Source organism: Citrus clementina, unplaced genomic scaffold (assembly GCF_000493195.1).
Source record: "Citrus clementina cultivar Clemenules unplaced genomic scaffold, Citrus_clementina_v1.0 scaffold_6, whole genome shotgun sequence".
Classification (NCBI taxonomy): domain Eukaryota; kingdom Viridiplantae; phylum Streptophyta; class Magnoliopsida; order Sapindales; family Rutaceae; genus Citrus; species Citrus x clementina.
The window spans coordinates 5,255,429-5,271,183 of record NW_006262139.1 but is presented as its reverse complement, the minus strand read 5'-3'; the positions used below and the strand labels follow the sequence as shown (position 1 = coordinate 5,271,183).

The 15,755-nt window shown below is 33.2% G+C and overlaps 1 protein-coding gene and 1 pseudogene across 1 annotated transcript; one reads left to right on the top strand and one right to left on the bottom strand.

The window, feature by feature from the left end:
• Nucleotides 1-5,171: 5,171 nt before the first annotated feature.
• LOC18039242 (ankyrin repeat and SOCS box protein 13) lies at nt 5,172-7,141 on the bottom strand. Its single transcript, XM_006428402.2, has 6 exons — nt 6,865-7,141; nt 6,456-6,547; nt 6,268-6,346; nt 5,914-6,008; nt 5,530-5,625; nt 5,172-5,451 (listed from the first exon to the last, which is right to left on the bottom strand). Exons 1-6 carry the CDS (start codon nt 7,034-7,036, stop codon nt 5,371-5,373), a joined length of 615 nt encoding a protein of 204 aa, XP_006428465.1. The 5' UTR covers nt 7,037-7,141; the 3' UTR covers nt 5,172-5,370.
• A 2,392-nt stretch (nt 7,142-9,533) lies between these two features.
• On the top strand, nt 9,534-14,455 carry LOC112097304 (annotated as a pseudogene).
• Nucleotides 14,456-15,755: the final 1,300 nt, after the last annotated feature.

Here is a 15,755-nt window from a genome sequence, read left to right as displayed (position 1 = left end):
TCATCAAACTTCTTCTACACTCATGAGCTCCAACAAGATAAGAAAACTTATTTCAAGTAAATATGCTGCATTGGTAATTTTACTAATCTTTTTACTAAGGCTTTGCCCACGTCAACATTTGAGAAGTTAGTCCGCAGTATAGGCATGTGTCGATTCAACAAACTAAATTGATATTACGAGAGGGCATTTCGTTAGAGGAGCATATTTTGAAGAGAAGAATTCTGCAACTATATTGGATGAATATGCACTATGTTCCTTTTCCTTTGACTAGGCTTTTTTCTCATTACAATGTTTTGACAAGGCAGTGTTAATCATATCTAATTCCATTTTTTATCTAAAAAATTGTATGTAAAAGAATGGTGAATCTAAGGGGAGTGTTGTAAATGCTAGCTTCATATTTTGGTCAGGCAAAAGTCCCACAGAGGAAAGTTGGCATCTCGTCCCCCCTTAATTTAACGTATTATGTCTCAAGATCATATCATAGAAAAATCAATTAACAAAAGGTTACTAATAATAAGCCATCCACATGGTACTTAAAGTGCTTTGTTTTAGTTCAAAATTTTGTGTTATTTATTTATTTCATAACAATTATTATCTTTTCAATAAAAATTTAAAAATAATTTTCCTATTCGGTAGGAATTAAACCTGCATAGGGCTAGACCGGCATTTTTGGACTAAATTTTAATAGATAATATTAAAAACTTCTTCCTCATTCTACTAATAAAGACCAAATGTTGTATCATTTTGAAGGTGTGAGGAAAATTCTAATTAAGAGTGCCTACTAATAGGTTGTGCTTTCGATCGGATTTGGATTAAGTTCCAAGTTTGATTAGATGGGAATTAATTCAATGGAGTTTATTCATATCCAAATCAATTTGGTCGAATATCCTACTAAAGAAAAATATACTAAATAAGATAAAAGTTAAACATAATCTAACCTAAATTCCAAAATCATAAATTAGTTGAACCCTACCCACCCCTAAAGGCTCGAATCAAGCTAACAATTCATGCTCAGTTGACCAACTGCATGCTGATGACAAAAAGTACTAGCTCTTAAGATAAAGAAAATGATATTGCTCTCTCATACTCGTCCCTTCTTCTTTCTTCCTCAAGAAGTGAGTAACTAACTAATTAATTAATCTCATTGTACTTGATAAAATCAACAAACAAAGCCCATGAATGCTTTCTTACGGTGCATTTATTTTGCAAGAATTGAATGAATTGGGATCGTAATAGACTGAAATTAAGATAAAATGAGAATTAAAATAAGTTGTTTACTTAACTTACAACAATCAAAATTGGAATGAGTTGTATTCTCATTGATTTATTTATTTTGTCTTAGAATCATATTGTTACAAGTATTAAAATGCCCTTAGTTAAAATTATGTAATTGTTCACTAACAAAATAATAAGTAAACATTTCTAAATTAAGTATATTATTGTTTAGTATTATTTAATAATAGTAATTATTAATAATATTATTACTAATACTACAATTATAATTATAATTATGATTATTACTATTATATTATATTACTGTTAATATAATAATAATAAAAATTACTATTGATATTACTATCATTATCAAAATTATAATAATGCTACTTATTATTATTACTACTACTACTATTATTATTTTAATATTTTTAAGGGGGCATAAAGGGAAATTTATGATTTATTAGGGGCAATAAAATCACTAAAGAAATGAGAATCTCATTCCCAACCCTATGGAAATGGGATTCCAATTCCTTATTCCCAAATTTAGTGAATCCCATAATTTCTATTCCTATTCCTATTCCTTGATTCAACATTTTCAAGTAAATACACATAATCGGATGATCCTCATTCATATTCCTAAATCCAAGAAGTTATTCCTAAATCCAAGAAGTAAATACACTCTTATTTATATACTTGGTGTTTACTAATTGGGAATGGGAACGAGAATCAGAATAAGTTATTTACTTGAGCTGTAGAAAGCAGAATGAGAATAGACTATGTTACAATCCCTTATTATACTCGTAAGCCCACGAGTCTATTGTAGAATAGATTTATGATAACGAGTGCTGATCCCAAAAGGAAGTAGATTTAATCATGTTTAGGGTTAATTTTCCAAGTTTGTTTATGAATTGGTTGGATGTGGTTTTTGAGTAGTACCAAGATAAAAAAAAATGTCGGGAATAAATTAAAGAAGAAACAATGCGAATGAAGTATTTAAGTCTCTAAATTTACATTCAACACTTCACCGTGGATTTGATGTTCTTTTTTAGTTCCAGTTAATTTATGAGAGGAGAATTTTCACTCCTCATAAGTCTCATTATGGTAAATATAATATCAAGCACTCATTGTTCCAGGGCAAAATTATCTTTTGCTTAATGTGGTGTCAAGACACGTTGTGCCAGTGATAACAATTTTTTTGTCGACAATGTGACAAGACCGTCCACTAAATAACTTAGATACACTCTCTGTCAACACTGCATCAAGACAAACCATAAGTGCTAGAGGGGAGTTTTTTTTTTAATAGATATAGTGTAAAGTGTTTATCATGCCAAACACTAATGATCTTGCATAGGGAGTCAGTATATCATACAAAATCTAGACAAGATTGAAATTAACTTAGCACAATGAGTCAAAATAAACCACATAAATTAGAGTGAGAGAATGAATAAACTTACCAAATTAAGCCCATTGATCATGTTGAGGCTTCACCTTTAATTAATGCTTGAAATTAATTCAGCTACTCATATTGAACTAGGGTTAAAATAGTAATTTTTTATTAAAACATGTAAAGAACAAGTTATATAGGAAGAACTATATACAATGGAGCTCAAATTTGGATTTAGAGCTGTATAATTGGGGGGGGGGGGTCCCCTACTTATAGATACAACAGTTCGAATGAAAACAATTCGAATGCATAGGATTGCACCACATGGCAAACTTTGATTAGATGGAACACGTCACTAGGACTATCATTTCCTATATATACACATATCATACGCACATTTTTCAATCCAATAATATGCTACCACGTAATCGATCAACGCAAAAGTCAAGAAGCTTTGATTTAGTGTATTGCATATAATGTGCGTGCATTTTTCGGTCTAATAATATGTTTTCATGTCATCAGTTAGCACAAAAGTCAGCGAGGCATTGATTCAGTATGTGTAGGTCTGTAGTAAGCACATATGTAGGTCGAATAGGATGTTGAAACGCATCAGTCAAAGCCACATCGATGGGCTCCACCAAAAATTACAATTAGCCTTTATGCCCTTCCTAAGATTTTTAGCTATTCTAAGCTAAAAACTGCTATCTTTTCTACTGTGTGATTTTTCATTAATCATGAAACGACTAAAATACCTGTGAAATACATAAAATACTCAAATAATAACAAAACACACACTATCAAAGTTCAAAAAACTAAAATACATAAAAGAATAGATAAAGTGAGACTTAGAATGTAAAATGACAATTTTACCCTTTATAAATATACATTCTCCAGCACTCAATAGACTATATATTTATGTATTTATTTTGTCTTAGGAATATGAATCGAAATAACTTGAATTGTTACAAATTACCAAAAAAAAAACTCTTAATTAACTGTTGTAATAATTATTATTATATATACTATAATAATAATTATTATATATTATAATAATTGTAGTTATTATCATTAAAAAATTATTGTTATTAAAATTATTGTTAATAGTAATAAAAATGATTTATTATAAGATCAGCGTCCAATAATTAATGTATCAAGGTTCACAAAAATCAATAATAATAGTAGAAGTAGAAGTAATAATAATATAGTAATAAATAATGAATAACAAAAATTGGTTGTCAACAACAATTCAGTAGCAAGAACACTGACTGACAACAACACAGCATGGCAACATCAGCAACTCAATAGCAATAGAAATAGTAGCAGTGATGGCCGGCAGTAGTAGCAGCGACCATCAGAAGCACAACAACAACGACCGAGAACAGCAGCAATGACAACAATAGTGAATGAAGGTCTACTTTTTTTTTTTTAACTTTTTAATTGAGGATAAAACAAAAATTATTAAAATTTGATTGATAAAAATGTCAAACCTGGGAATGTGATTGTGCTCTAATTCCTAACCCTCCTAGCGAATCAAAGCTCTAGTAATGATTCCCGATTTTATGGCCCCACACTAATTTTATTCTCATTTCTAGCTTCAAACTTACAAGTAATTCATTCATTCCAGTTCCCCCATTCCCATTCTCATTCCTTGTAAGTAAGAATACCAATAGGATGTAATCGGCCCCTCCTGACCTCTGCCTTCCTGGTAAAGTCTTTCTTCCTGGCCTCATTGGGTATGTATTTTAAGTTTTCCATACCAAAATAGACTTTTGCTGGCTTTTTGTTAAGAGAATAATTCGGGTGGTATTTGCAGGATTACTTTGATGCAGAACTGTGTATTCAGCTACAGCTCTCCCACTCTTGATCCTGCTTCAAATAACTTAATCCCAGCTTTCACTTTTCTGCTTGCTGTCACCTTCAAACTTCTTCAGGGTTTAAGGTTCGGGTTCAGATGACCTTTTCCCAATCCCAAATCTGTTTTTGCCCACCCCTGCCTACTATCCAGCTCTGAATAGAAAAATTTCAGACACGGCCTGAAGGCCTGAAGCAGCTATGGAGTCATTTAGCTCAGCGCACTCAGATGTAGAAATATTGAATCTTACAGGGCTGGCCGCTGAAGAAAATTTTTAATGCTGATGTGCCCTTGATGAAGCCAAGATAATCACAATCGTCTGTTAATTTTCAGTTGCCTGTAGTCCGATTCAGATGTAATCTCTGAGTTTTCTTAAGTGAATCCACCACATCAAATCGACAGTAAATCTACTTCGATTTGATTGAAAGATGTTGAAAGAGTTTTACTACTACCATTATATGAAGAGATTTTATGTCTGTAAGAGCATTGCAATAACCAACACATAAAAGTTCTCAACTTAGTTGAGAATTGTCAATCCAATTAAAAATGTGAAGTCGAGGATTCCTGTCCTAGTTAAGAGCAATGCATTTGCAGCATGCTATTGACAACTATAATTTTAACAGTTTTTGACGGATCTATACAAAGACATTCAGACTTCTCAAAAATTTGCAAATCCAAAATGCCCTTGATTTTAATGTGGAAAGCATACATCAAATATGGCAAAGAAAATGAGTATCATCTATATTAACTCAATCAAGATGTATGGCCCCCTATCTCATTTAGGGTTCTGAAATCAATAGATAACAAAATTTTAATCTAATTCCAAACATACCTATCTATGAAAAAAAAAAAAAAAGTAACGAGAGCAGTCAAAACAGAAATAAAGTTCACATAATATCAGCTATTTCGATAGAGATTACTGGCAGGTCTGACCACTAGCAGCAACTTCTAGAATTCTCCTAGCCTCGGTGTCTGGCTCGGGTAACTCACTTGGGGTCTGCTGAATCACTACTGATTAGAAACAGGATAATTGAATGAATGGAGGGGATTCAAAATGATAATTTAGAACACTAACCTTTCCATAGAGGTTTGCCTTTGTAGGAGAAGCACCAGAAGCCAGCAACAATCTTATGACATCCACGTGTTCACCTCTTGCCGCATGATGAAGAGGCTGTAGGAGAAGCATTATAGAAAGTTAGATCATAAGAATACAAGTAAGGTTTCCAGTGAATAAGGAAAATAACGCAGCTGCTTTCACCTAACTAAATCATTTTGGTCATCACAGTCCTGGGTGGTAGGAAGGAGGAAATGCAGCTAAGCACTTATATCGTACAGGAAACATTGTTCAAAGAAAATTTCATTGTAACATTCAGAGCAAACCATAATTTCCTCTAATTTGACTAAGGTATTAATCAGCTAATGAAACAATTGAAACCCCAATGGGACAAGTAGTACTCACAGTATCACCTTCAGCATCAACAGTTTCTAACATCCTTTTTACACATTCAGTGCCGCTAGCACTATTAATTAGAAGTTGAACTATCTCAATAAACCCTGCAGATATCATTGATAAAGGGAAAGAGATAAACAAATATGGTATTACAAATCTTAAACCATTAAAAGAAAAAAAAACTCGGGCATGACTCATGAGCAATGAAATGATATGATGTTTAAGACCCGTTTGGGGCAGCTGCGCTGCCACCGCGCAGCTGGTACGCAGGCCAATTCTAGGGGAATATTCTCCTAAAATTGGCCTGGGGAGCAGCTGTGCGGTGGCAGCGCAGCTGCCCCAAACAGGTCCTTAATAGCCTACCCCCAGCACAAGCATCATGCAGAGGAATTGCTCCATCTTCATCCTTGGCCTCCAAACTAGCCCCTCGTTCCAAGAGTAGCTAGACCAGAAAAAAAATAAAAATAAATAATCCAAGAGAAAAATCAAAACTCTGTTTGTACATTAAAGAGTAGACAATATAAATTCATCAAAATTAAATGCTCGCTGACCTGAACACAAGGCAGATAGCCATAGAGGCATGTCAGATGGAGAGCAGTGTCCCTGTCTTCTACTGGTTCATCAATACTACCACTCAAGTTATCTATACAAAATATAAAAAACCAAATGAATAATAATTACAAAATAATAAAATTAAAATTGCCTTTCCTAAGACTTTAGTCCAAATAATCACTGTATTCAAAGATCTTTTCACTCAAATCTTAATCACATGCCCGTTCATATTTGTTTGCTACACATTCTAAAATCAGATACAAATACAATTATGACATGTTTTATTTTAAAATTGTTCTACTTTCATTAGTGTAATTAGAAAGCATAAAATTAATAAAACCACAGGGGCCAGGGGGTGTAGATGCACTCTGAAAAAAGAAGCAAATTGGTAGGACAATCAAATCAAACCTAGAGCGAGACGGAGGGAATGAACGTCGCCGAGCTGAGCGGCGGCGGCGAGGTCACGGAGGTGAGGTGGAGTTTCCGATTCGAGGTCCATATTAACGCCGTCTTCTTCAAAGAGAGCGTTATCTTCTTCGCTATCATCTTCCTCCATCATTCCGTTGCGCGGTACCGCCATTTTTTCTCCTAATTAACTTTTTTATAACGGTGTTTTGCAGAGAAAAGTAGAATGAAAACTTAAAAAAAGGCCCAATTTGAAGTGCAGTGCTGCTTTTTAGTAGGGTTTTACTTTTAGAGTAATGATACAGCCACAAACTCTTGTACAAACTTATTTTGTACAAATTGATGTGGCATGATAAGATTGGTTGAATTAAATATCACTTGGCCCACATGATTTGTTTTTATTAATTTATATTTTCATTCAACCAATGAATTAATGCCACGTCAGTTTGTACAAAATAAATTTGTACAAGAGTTTGTGGCTGTATCATTACTCTTACTTTTATCATTTTATTCTCCGTCTCCGCATTTTATTTTATTCTTCTTACACTTTTTTTTTTAATTATTTTGTTAGATTTCACTATAATGCTGTAAGGATTTTGTAGACTCTTGAGCTTTAATGTTTTAATCTCTGCTACTGTTTATTTGATATAGTGGATAAAAAATTAATTATTTAAATAATAACAGATAATTGTTAGGTCGTAAGTAAATATAATGTTTTTTAATTTTTAATTAAAGAAAATTTTATATTATGTTAGATAAAAATTCCAAATTTAATAATGGCATCATTGGATTTAATATTAGAATTTTACCCTTAATTTAAATTTAATGGACAATTAATTATATAACAATTAATTTGTAAGTTATGATATTTCTTCATACTTTAAATTATTTTTATCCAATAAATTTATAAATATTTTAAGTCACAAAAAAATGAAAAAAATACAAATAATTTTAGAATTAAAATTATTATCCACTAATTCTATCACTTTACAATATTACATTTTGTACTTTTACATTTAGCATTAGAAATATATATAATAGCATTAAAATAAATGTAATTAACAAGTAATGTTATTTTAATAATACTTTATATGACGATATTACATAAAGACTTATAATAATTTTTATTGTATGAATTTAATTACAAAATCATTAATAGTTAAACAACAATGATAATAGAAAGTATTGTAATAAAATTTTTATATATGTTTAATTATATGAGCTAGGGGTGGGCAAAATCGGGTTCGGGTCGGGTTCGGGTCAACCCGATCGGGTTTCGGGTCAACCCGATCGGGTTTCGGGTTGTTCGGGTTAGACAAGAACCAACCCGAACATAACCCGAATTATTGACCCGACCCGAACATAGTTCGGGTCGGTTCGGGTCGGGTCAATAATTCGGGTTATGTTCGGGTTGGATCGGGTTGGATTTAAATTGGGTTGGATTGAGTTCGGGTCAATTCGGGTCATTTCGGGTCAGTTCGGGTCAATTCGGGTCAGTTCGGGTCGGTTGAAATCGGGTCAATTCGGGTCGGGTCTATTCAGGTCAATTCGGGTCAAATTCGGTTAATACAATTTTGAGCTCTTTTTTTTCCTATTATTGTAGTTTTTATGAAAGTTTTAAGACATTTTTCTTAATTGTAGTCATTTTTACTAATTTTCAACTAAAAAAAGAAAAGAAAATGTTATTATTAATTCAAAAATCAAAACACATAAATATTATTAACATAATCCATAAACAAAAATTAGTAATTTCAATTCAAGTTGTTCATGCTCCATAAACAAAAAGTAAGAAATTCATGATACTTAATTTTAATATAATATATAATATCCAATTACCCATTCCCCATAATAAATAATATGATATTATTTGTCTATCTATATCTTATTTTTTATTATAAATTAAATCTTTTAATTTCAAGTTCAAGTTACTTGTACTTAACAACTTAACGGATGATTAACATATAATATAATATTAATTGAATTTATTAATTTGTTTAGGGTTGAAAGCTTGAAGCTACTGCACAAGTACACATAATTACATAACATAAACACATTATAATTATAAAACATATACAACATAATACTTAATTTTAATATTTAATCTACCTAATGTACTAATTTATTCATAAAAAAATTAATTATTAATTATTGTTAACAATTATTAACAATGATCAATTAATATTATTTCAATTATTAACTATTATTAACAATTATTAACAATTATCAATTATCAATTAACAAAACCCACCAATCGACAATTCTTTTTTATATATGAAAAAAAATAATTTCTGATGAGCTCAATAATTAATAAAATTTCCTTGATTTTATTACTAATATTTATAAATACATAATTCGTTCATTACAATAATTAAATAATAAACAATTACTAAATTACATAATAAACTATTTAGCATATATAATTAATTAATTATATAGTGTATATATACCATGAAACGAAACAGGAAACACTTAGGAAACGGGTCAAAAGGTTGAAGGCTTGAAGCTTGAAAGTGGAAGGTGGAAACCGGAAAGCTTCAAAATCGGGTTCGGGTGGAGAGGATTCGGCCTTCAAGCAGCAGATCGGTGGCCACGGCTCACGGCTGGACGGACGGGATTTCACTTGGCAGCAGATCGCGGCTTCACTTGGGAGTTGGCAGCAGCAGATCTCGGAGATGCGGGCGGCTCACGACTCACGGCTGGACGGGTTTGACTTGGCAGCAGCTGGTCGCGACTTCACTTGGCAGCAACAGATCGTGATTTCAGCAGTTGGCAGCAACAGATCGCGTCTTGTGGTGGCTGGTTGCAGACTTGCGGGTTGCGGGTTGCGGCTGCCTTGTTCAGTTGTTTCATTGTTTGTGTTTGTGTTTGTGATTTGTGAAGTTGTGGCTGACAGGCAGCGTGTGTGCTGTGCACTTGCAGCGTGTGTGTCACAGTGTCAGTGTGTGTGCTGTGCAGCTTGTGACTTGTGTGTGCTGTGCAGTGTGCAGCTTGTGGCTTCTATAGTTCTATGTGTGCAGCAGCGTATGTGACTATGTGTGTGTGGCTCAGTGGCTGGCAGCTTGTGACTTCTGTTCTAGTGTTCTGTGTGTGTGCTGTGCAGCAGCATGACAAATTCAAATTTGTTTCCCGTGACAAATTTCTTTCTTTGTTTCTTTCTCATCCTCTCTCGGTCTCTCCCCTTTTTGTTTTTTTTTTCTTTTCCTCCAAAAAGAAATTGTTCTGTTCTTAAACAATTTGTCAAATGCTCGAAATTTATCAATTGCTTGGCGTTGGGTAGATGATAAGATCTCTTTTGAATGATTAAATTGGACAAAAACAGAAAAGGGTGAGGATTGCTTCAGTCATCATTGCACTTGCAAAATGCCATCTAAGGCAACTTTATTTTCTTTATTAAAATTTAAAATGTCTCTGAGAAGAATTTTGACAGAATGGCTGCTAACTTTTTGGATTGGTTATTGGTGTGATTCGATTGCTGTTGGAGAATGGAGAGGGAAATATGCTCAATAAGGAGTACAGACACATGCCAGAAATCAAAATTTTTTTTTTTTTGGGAACCCGATCGGGTATTCGGATCGGGTCGGATTTGACCCGAACCGATCACAACCCGATCGGGTTTGTAAGTTTCAATCCGATCGGGTTTCAATCCCGACCCGATCCGACCCGAACCCGAAATTTATCGGGTCGGGTCGGGTCGGGTCGGATCGGGTAAAATGCCCACCCCTAATATGAGCCAAAACAAATGAGAAATATTTTACTTGACAATTTTTATTGAAAAATATATATGTCTATATAATTACATAATGAGAAATGTTTTAATTTAAATTTTTAACACAAAATTAAACTATTAATTTCATACAATTCAATGGTGAATGATATAATATTATAAATTATTGCTTTGACTTTCAATATCAACCGTTAGACTGTGATAGATTATTAGCTCAAATTTTGTATCAAAATTTTAAGTTAAAATATCATGAACCATGTTTTTATAACAAAAATATAAACGCATACAATGAATTTTTTTTTTATTTTGTCCATTAAATATGATTGGACGTAATATTTTATTTGTTGTCACCATTAATGAAATAATGACTTAGTAACATAAAATTTTATAATTACAATGTAAAGGAAAACAATAACACAATCTTTCATAATTCATAAACTAAAGCTAATTAGGAGTATATGTTAGATTTAACTTTTATAAAATTAACAAAGTGATATTTGAAAATAAAATGAAAACAAGCTTGTGAAACTTAAATTTTGTAAGGCTTGAATAATTTCCTATCATGTAAATAAGAATATAAAAATATACAAAAAAATTTCTTCTTATTCTTTCCCACATAAATATTATTAGAGGTAATATTTTATTTATTGTCACTATTAATTACCGTAATAAAAGTAATGACCTTAATAACATAAAATTTCATAATTACAATCAAAGCATATTAATAAAATACTCTTTCATGATTCATAAATAAGGTTAATTAGGAATATATATTAAATTTAACTTTATGAAATTAATAAAGTGATATTTGAAAATAAAATGAAAATATATAGGCTTGCAAAACTTAAATTTCCGATCATTTAAGAATATTTATTGCACGATAAATAATTAATTCATGGAATAGGTATGCTAAATGAGTGTTAAAAATAATATATACTTCATGATCAATTATAAAATAGTCATTAATAGTATACAAAATAATGAGTATTTTAATATGCGATATTAAATTCTACTAAAACATGTGTAGCAATCTCACCGACGAGTTTATTAATGGAATTATGACATTCACTTAAATATACATACTTAGTTGTGTCTAGAGATGGCCAATGGGCCGTGCCAGCCACCAAAAAAAGGCCCATGCATGCTCATGCCCGTGTTGTGCCGTGCTCACTATGTGTTTCGTGTCGTCCCGACTGCCATGCCTAAATTTTTTTGCTTAGGCAATTTAGGCCCGGCCCGGCACACGTACCATGCTCATTCGTGTTGTGCCCACACGTGCCGTGCCGTGGGTCGTGCCATGCCGTGCCTAAGAAAAAAAGCCCAATAAGCTTTTTTATTTTTTATTTTTTATTTTTTAAGAGCTCATGCTAAGTTGTTGGCGTACTTTTTTCAAGTCTATATACTTTTTTTAGGTTTATGTTGTTGTGCAAATTTTATTGAACTCGTAAGTGCATGAATCTATTGTAGAATAGATTAATGGTGATGAGTGTCGATCCCACGAGGAGGTGTGTTTCAATTATATGTAGAATTAATTTTGTATGATGGTGGTTGGATTTGTGGTGAAAATGACTTAGATTTTCCTAAAATTGGAATTTAAATGGCGAGAATAAATTGAATAGAAATCTATTGAAATGACATACTTGGGTATCTGGATCCGTATCAACATGTACCATGGGCTAAATATTCCTTATTAATACCAATTAAATCATGAGGGGGAAATCCACACCTCATGAACCACACTCTAATTAATATGGTGCTAAGAGCTTATTGTGCCAAATAATAATAACCTTGTACTAGAGAGCCGGTGAAACCAAGGCGGTATCTAGACAAGATTATTATTATTTGTCGATGAGAAGTCAAAATATCCACAAAAACTAGAGGGGAAGAGAAAATAAATTTACCAAATAACGCCCATGACACATGTTGAGACTTCACATTCAACCCAAGTTTGAAAGAAAATTAGCTACTCATAATTAAACTAGGGGCAAAATAGGAATTTATTAAAATATATAGAAAATACAAGATGAAAAAGGAATTACCGAAAATGGAGTCCAAAAATGGATTCAGAGATATCAAATTAAGGGGGGGGAGGCCCACTTTTTATAGATACATTGAGTAAATTGTGGTCATCAGATTAAAAACAGTTTGGACGCTCAGGATTGCACCACGTCATCAGTCAACAGTACGCGGTTTGACCACGTGGGTGAACAGTAACACGGTTTGACCCGGATTGAACAGTGACGCGGTTTGGTTGAAAATAATCCTGTGTAATGCATGTACCGTACGCGAGATTTTTGGTCCACTGATATGTTGCCACGTCATCGATCAATAGTGCATAAGAATTTTTATCCAATAGGATCGTGACACCTCATCAGTCAATGCCACATCATCGGTCAATGTCACATCATCGATCCGTCTATGTGAACAATGCCGTGGACAGTAACGTAGACAGTACCGTACATGTGAATAGTACCGTACATGTGAACAATACTATTTTTCCTTTAATACTCCTCCTAAGGTTTCGACCGTCCTGAGTTCAAAAGTGATGTCCGTTTTGCCATCTAATCTCTCGTTCATTGTGAAATAACTATGATGCCCCTAAAATACATAAAATACTTAATTATAATACAACACATATAATTAAAGGGTTATTTTTAGGTACCTCTCCTGAGGTTTAGTGTATTTACAGTCAGATAAAAAGTATGCATGTAATTACAAGGACCTCCCCTGACGTTAGTATTCAAATATGTATGGCATTAGTATTTAAGGGCAAATGTGTAAAAATATATTTAAAATTAAAAAAAAATCAAAATTGAGATGATTTTGTTGATTCGGCTTAATCACAGCCCTTCAAAGGAGCCAACATCATCGCCTCACAGCTCTGGGTTTAGGTAATAACCAACAGCATGAAGAGAGCTATGGAGATGATTGTCCCAGATCTCATCAATAATTTCCCAAATTGGCCAATATTGGGCTTTCTTGTTCTTAAATTCCTCTTTAATTGTCTCATTTGCTTGATCCATGGTTTCATAGATGTAACCCACTTGTGGTTTATCAGCCCCATTGATCAAACACAGAACATGCACAAGGGGTATAGTTGCCTTTAGGACCATCCTGGCTGTGCTCCAAAAAGAACGATCCTCCACTAAATTAACTATCCTCTTCCCCTCTGTTCTTGAAGCCCATTTCAACGCCGAAGTCCGCTGGTGGTCCTGCAATATCTTCTCAACCCAAGACCACGTGGCCGCCGCCATCGCATGTAACTCTGCCTCTGTCTTCGTTTGGAAGGGCGAGACCCACTAGGAGTGCTGGTGGTGCACGAAGAAAGCTCTGGACTGGGGTCGCGGCGGCGGCCCAGATCTCATCATTGACGACGGTGGTACGCCACGTTGTTGATCCACGAGAGAGTCAAAGCTGAGGAGATCTACGAGAAGACCCGGAAGCTACCCGACTCGGCCTCCACCGACAACGCCGAGTTTCAGATTGGTTGTACCAGATGCAAGAAAATGGAACCCTCTTGTTCCCTGCCATCAATGTCAATGACTCTGTCACCAATAGCAAGGTAATTTACTTTGATTTGCTTCAGATCTCAAATTTATTTTATTTTATTTCATACCATCAATTCATTACATGTTTGAAATATTGGAAGAAATTAAATACTAATGTTTGATAATGCAATGGGGGAAACAATTTGATGACTTGTATGGATGCCGCCACTTGCTCCCAGATGGTTTGATGAGAGCTATTGATGTTATGATTGCCGGAAAGGTTGCTGTTGTTTGCGGTTATGGTGATGTTGGCAATGGTTGAGCTGCTACTTTGAAGCAAGCCGGTGCTTGTGTAATTGTAACTGAGATTGATCTGTACTAGGATGTTAGGTTTAAATTTCTTAGGAGTGTGTGTTTGGCTGGTGGGAAAGTTGGAGGAAAGAAACAGATTGGTTTCAGTTAATTGAAGACCATTCGGGATTTGAATAAGGTTATGGATGGAGCTGTGTGGATCATTTTGTATTTGATGCAATTTTAAAGTTTTGCTTGCTTTGCTACTTGTTATCCTATTGTTTACTGATGAATGATTAAAAAATATTTTTGTTTGGAGGTCAGAAAAAGCGAGAGAAAGTGAGAGAAAATTTCAATAAAAATGGAGAACCAGTATAAAAGATAACTTATTATTTTGAGGAGGAGGGTACTTTTGTAAATTTAACGGTCGACTAACAGTCAAACTAACTGGATACTAACGGCAGGGGAGGTGCTTGTAATTACGTAGATACTTTCTATCTGACTGTAAATACACTAAACCTCAGGGGAGGTCCCTAAAAATAACCCTATAATTAAATGACAAGAATGTTAAATACATAAAAGTAAGGGTGTTAGTAAAACTTGAAGTGTAAAATGACGATTTTCTCCTTTATAAATATGCATTTTCTAACACTCAACATATGCCTTTATTCAAATGTACTAAAATCGAAAATTCAAAACTCAAGTTTATATTTAATAATAATAAACTAATAATAGTTAGAAAATATAATATTAATTATTAAGTTTGACCTTATAGTATTAGAAGTTTTTTAATACTTAACAACAATAATAATAATAAAAATTTCTTATGGGTTAACTTAATTGTTAACTTGGACTTATATAGAGTCATAAATTATAATTCACAATAATAGTAATGCATATTTATAAAATCATGATATCAATTATTTATTTAATAAATTATAAATATAAATCAATTATAATTTTTTTAACTAAGAATTAAATGAATTTAAAAAATTCAATTTCAAGTTATTTGTAAAATCATAGTTTACTTTCATTAAAAAATAAAACGTGCTTATTGCGGACTTTTTTATCGTGCTGTGCTTAACTCATCTCTAATCGTGCTATACTTTTAAGGCCTATGTGCCTAAAATTATAAGTTGGGTACTGCCCACGTGTGTGCCGTCTCATGCCGCGTGCCCCACCGAAATGTGCTTGTGTCGTAACGTGCTGTACGGACACGTGCCGTGGCACGTGCCATCCGGCCCATTGGCCATCTCTAGTTGTGTCATTTATTAGTGTTATATCATATATAATTTTATAATTGCAACTTATTTATTTGATTTGTGTTAGATAACCTACTAATATTATATCTTATACTTAATAGTAATAGATTTTGAAACATTTATTTAAAA

What these genes read in the sequence shown, in the direction of transcription:
- LOC18039242 (XM_006428402.2), bottom strand. Translation starts at nt 7,036, where the DNA reads ATGGCGGTACCGCGCAACGGAATGATGGAGGAAGATGATAGCGAAGAA. An exon ending in TTCCCTCCGTCTCGCTCTAG is followed by an intron (nt 6,548 to 6,864) that starts GTTTGATTTGAT and finishes TATTTTGTATAG; the next exon opens with ATAACTTGAGTGGTAGTATT. An exon ending in TTGATGCTGAAGGTGATACT is followed by an intron (nt 5,626 to 5,913) that starts GTGAGTACTACT and finishes CTTCTCCTACAG; the next exon opens with CCTCTTCATCATGCGGCAAG.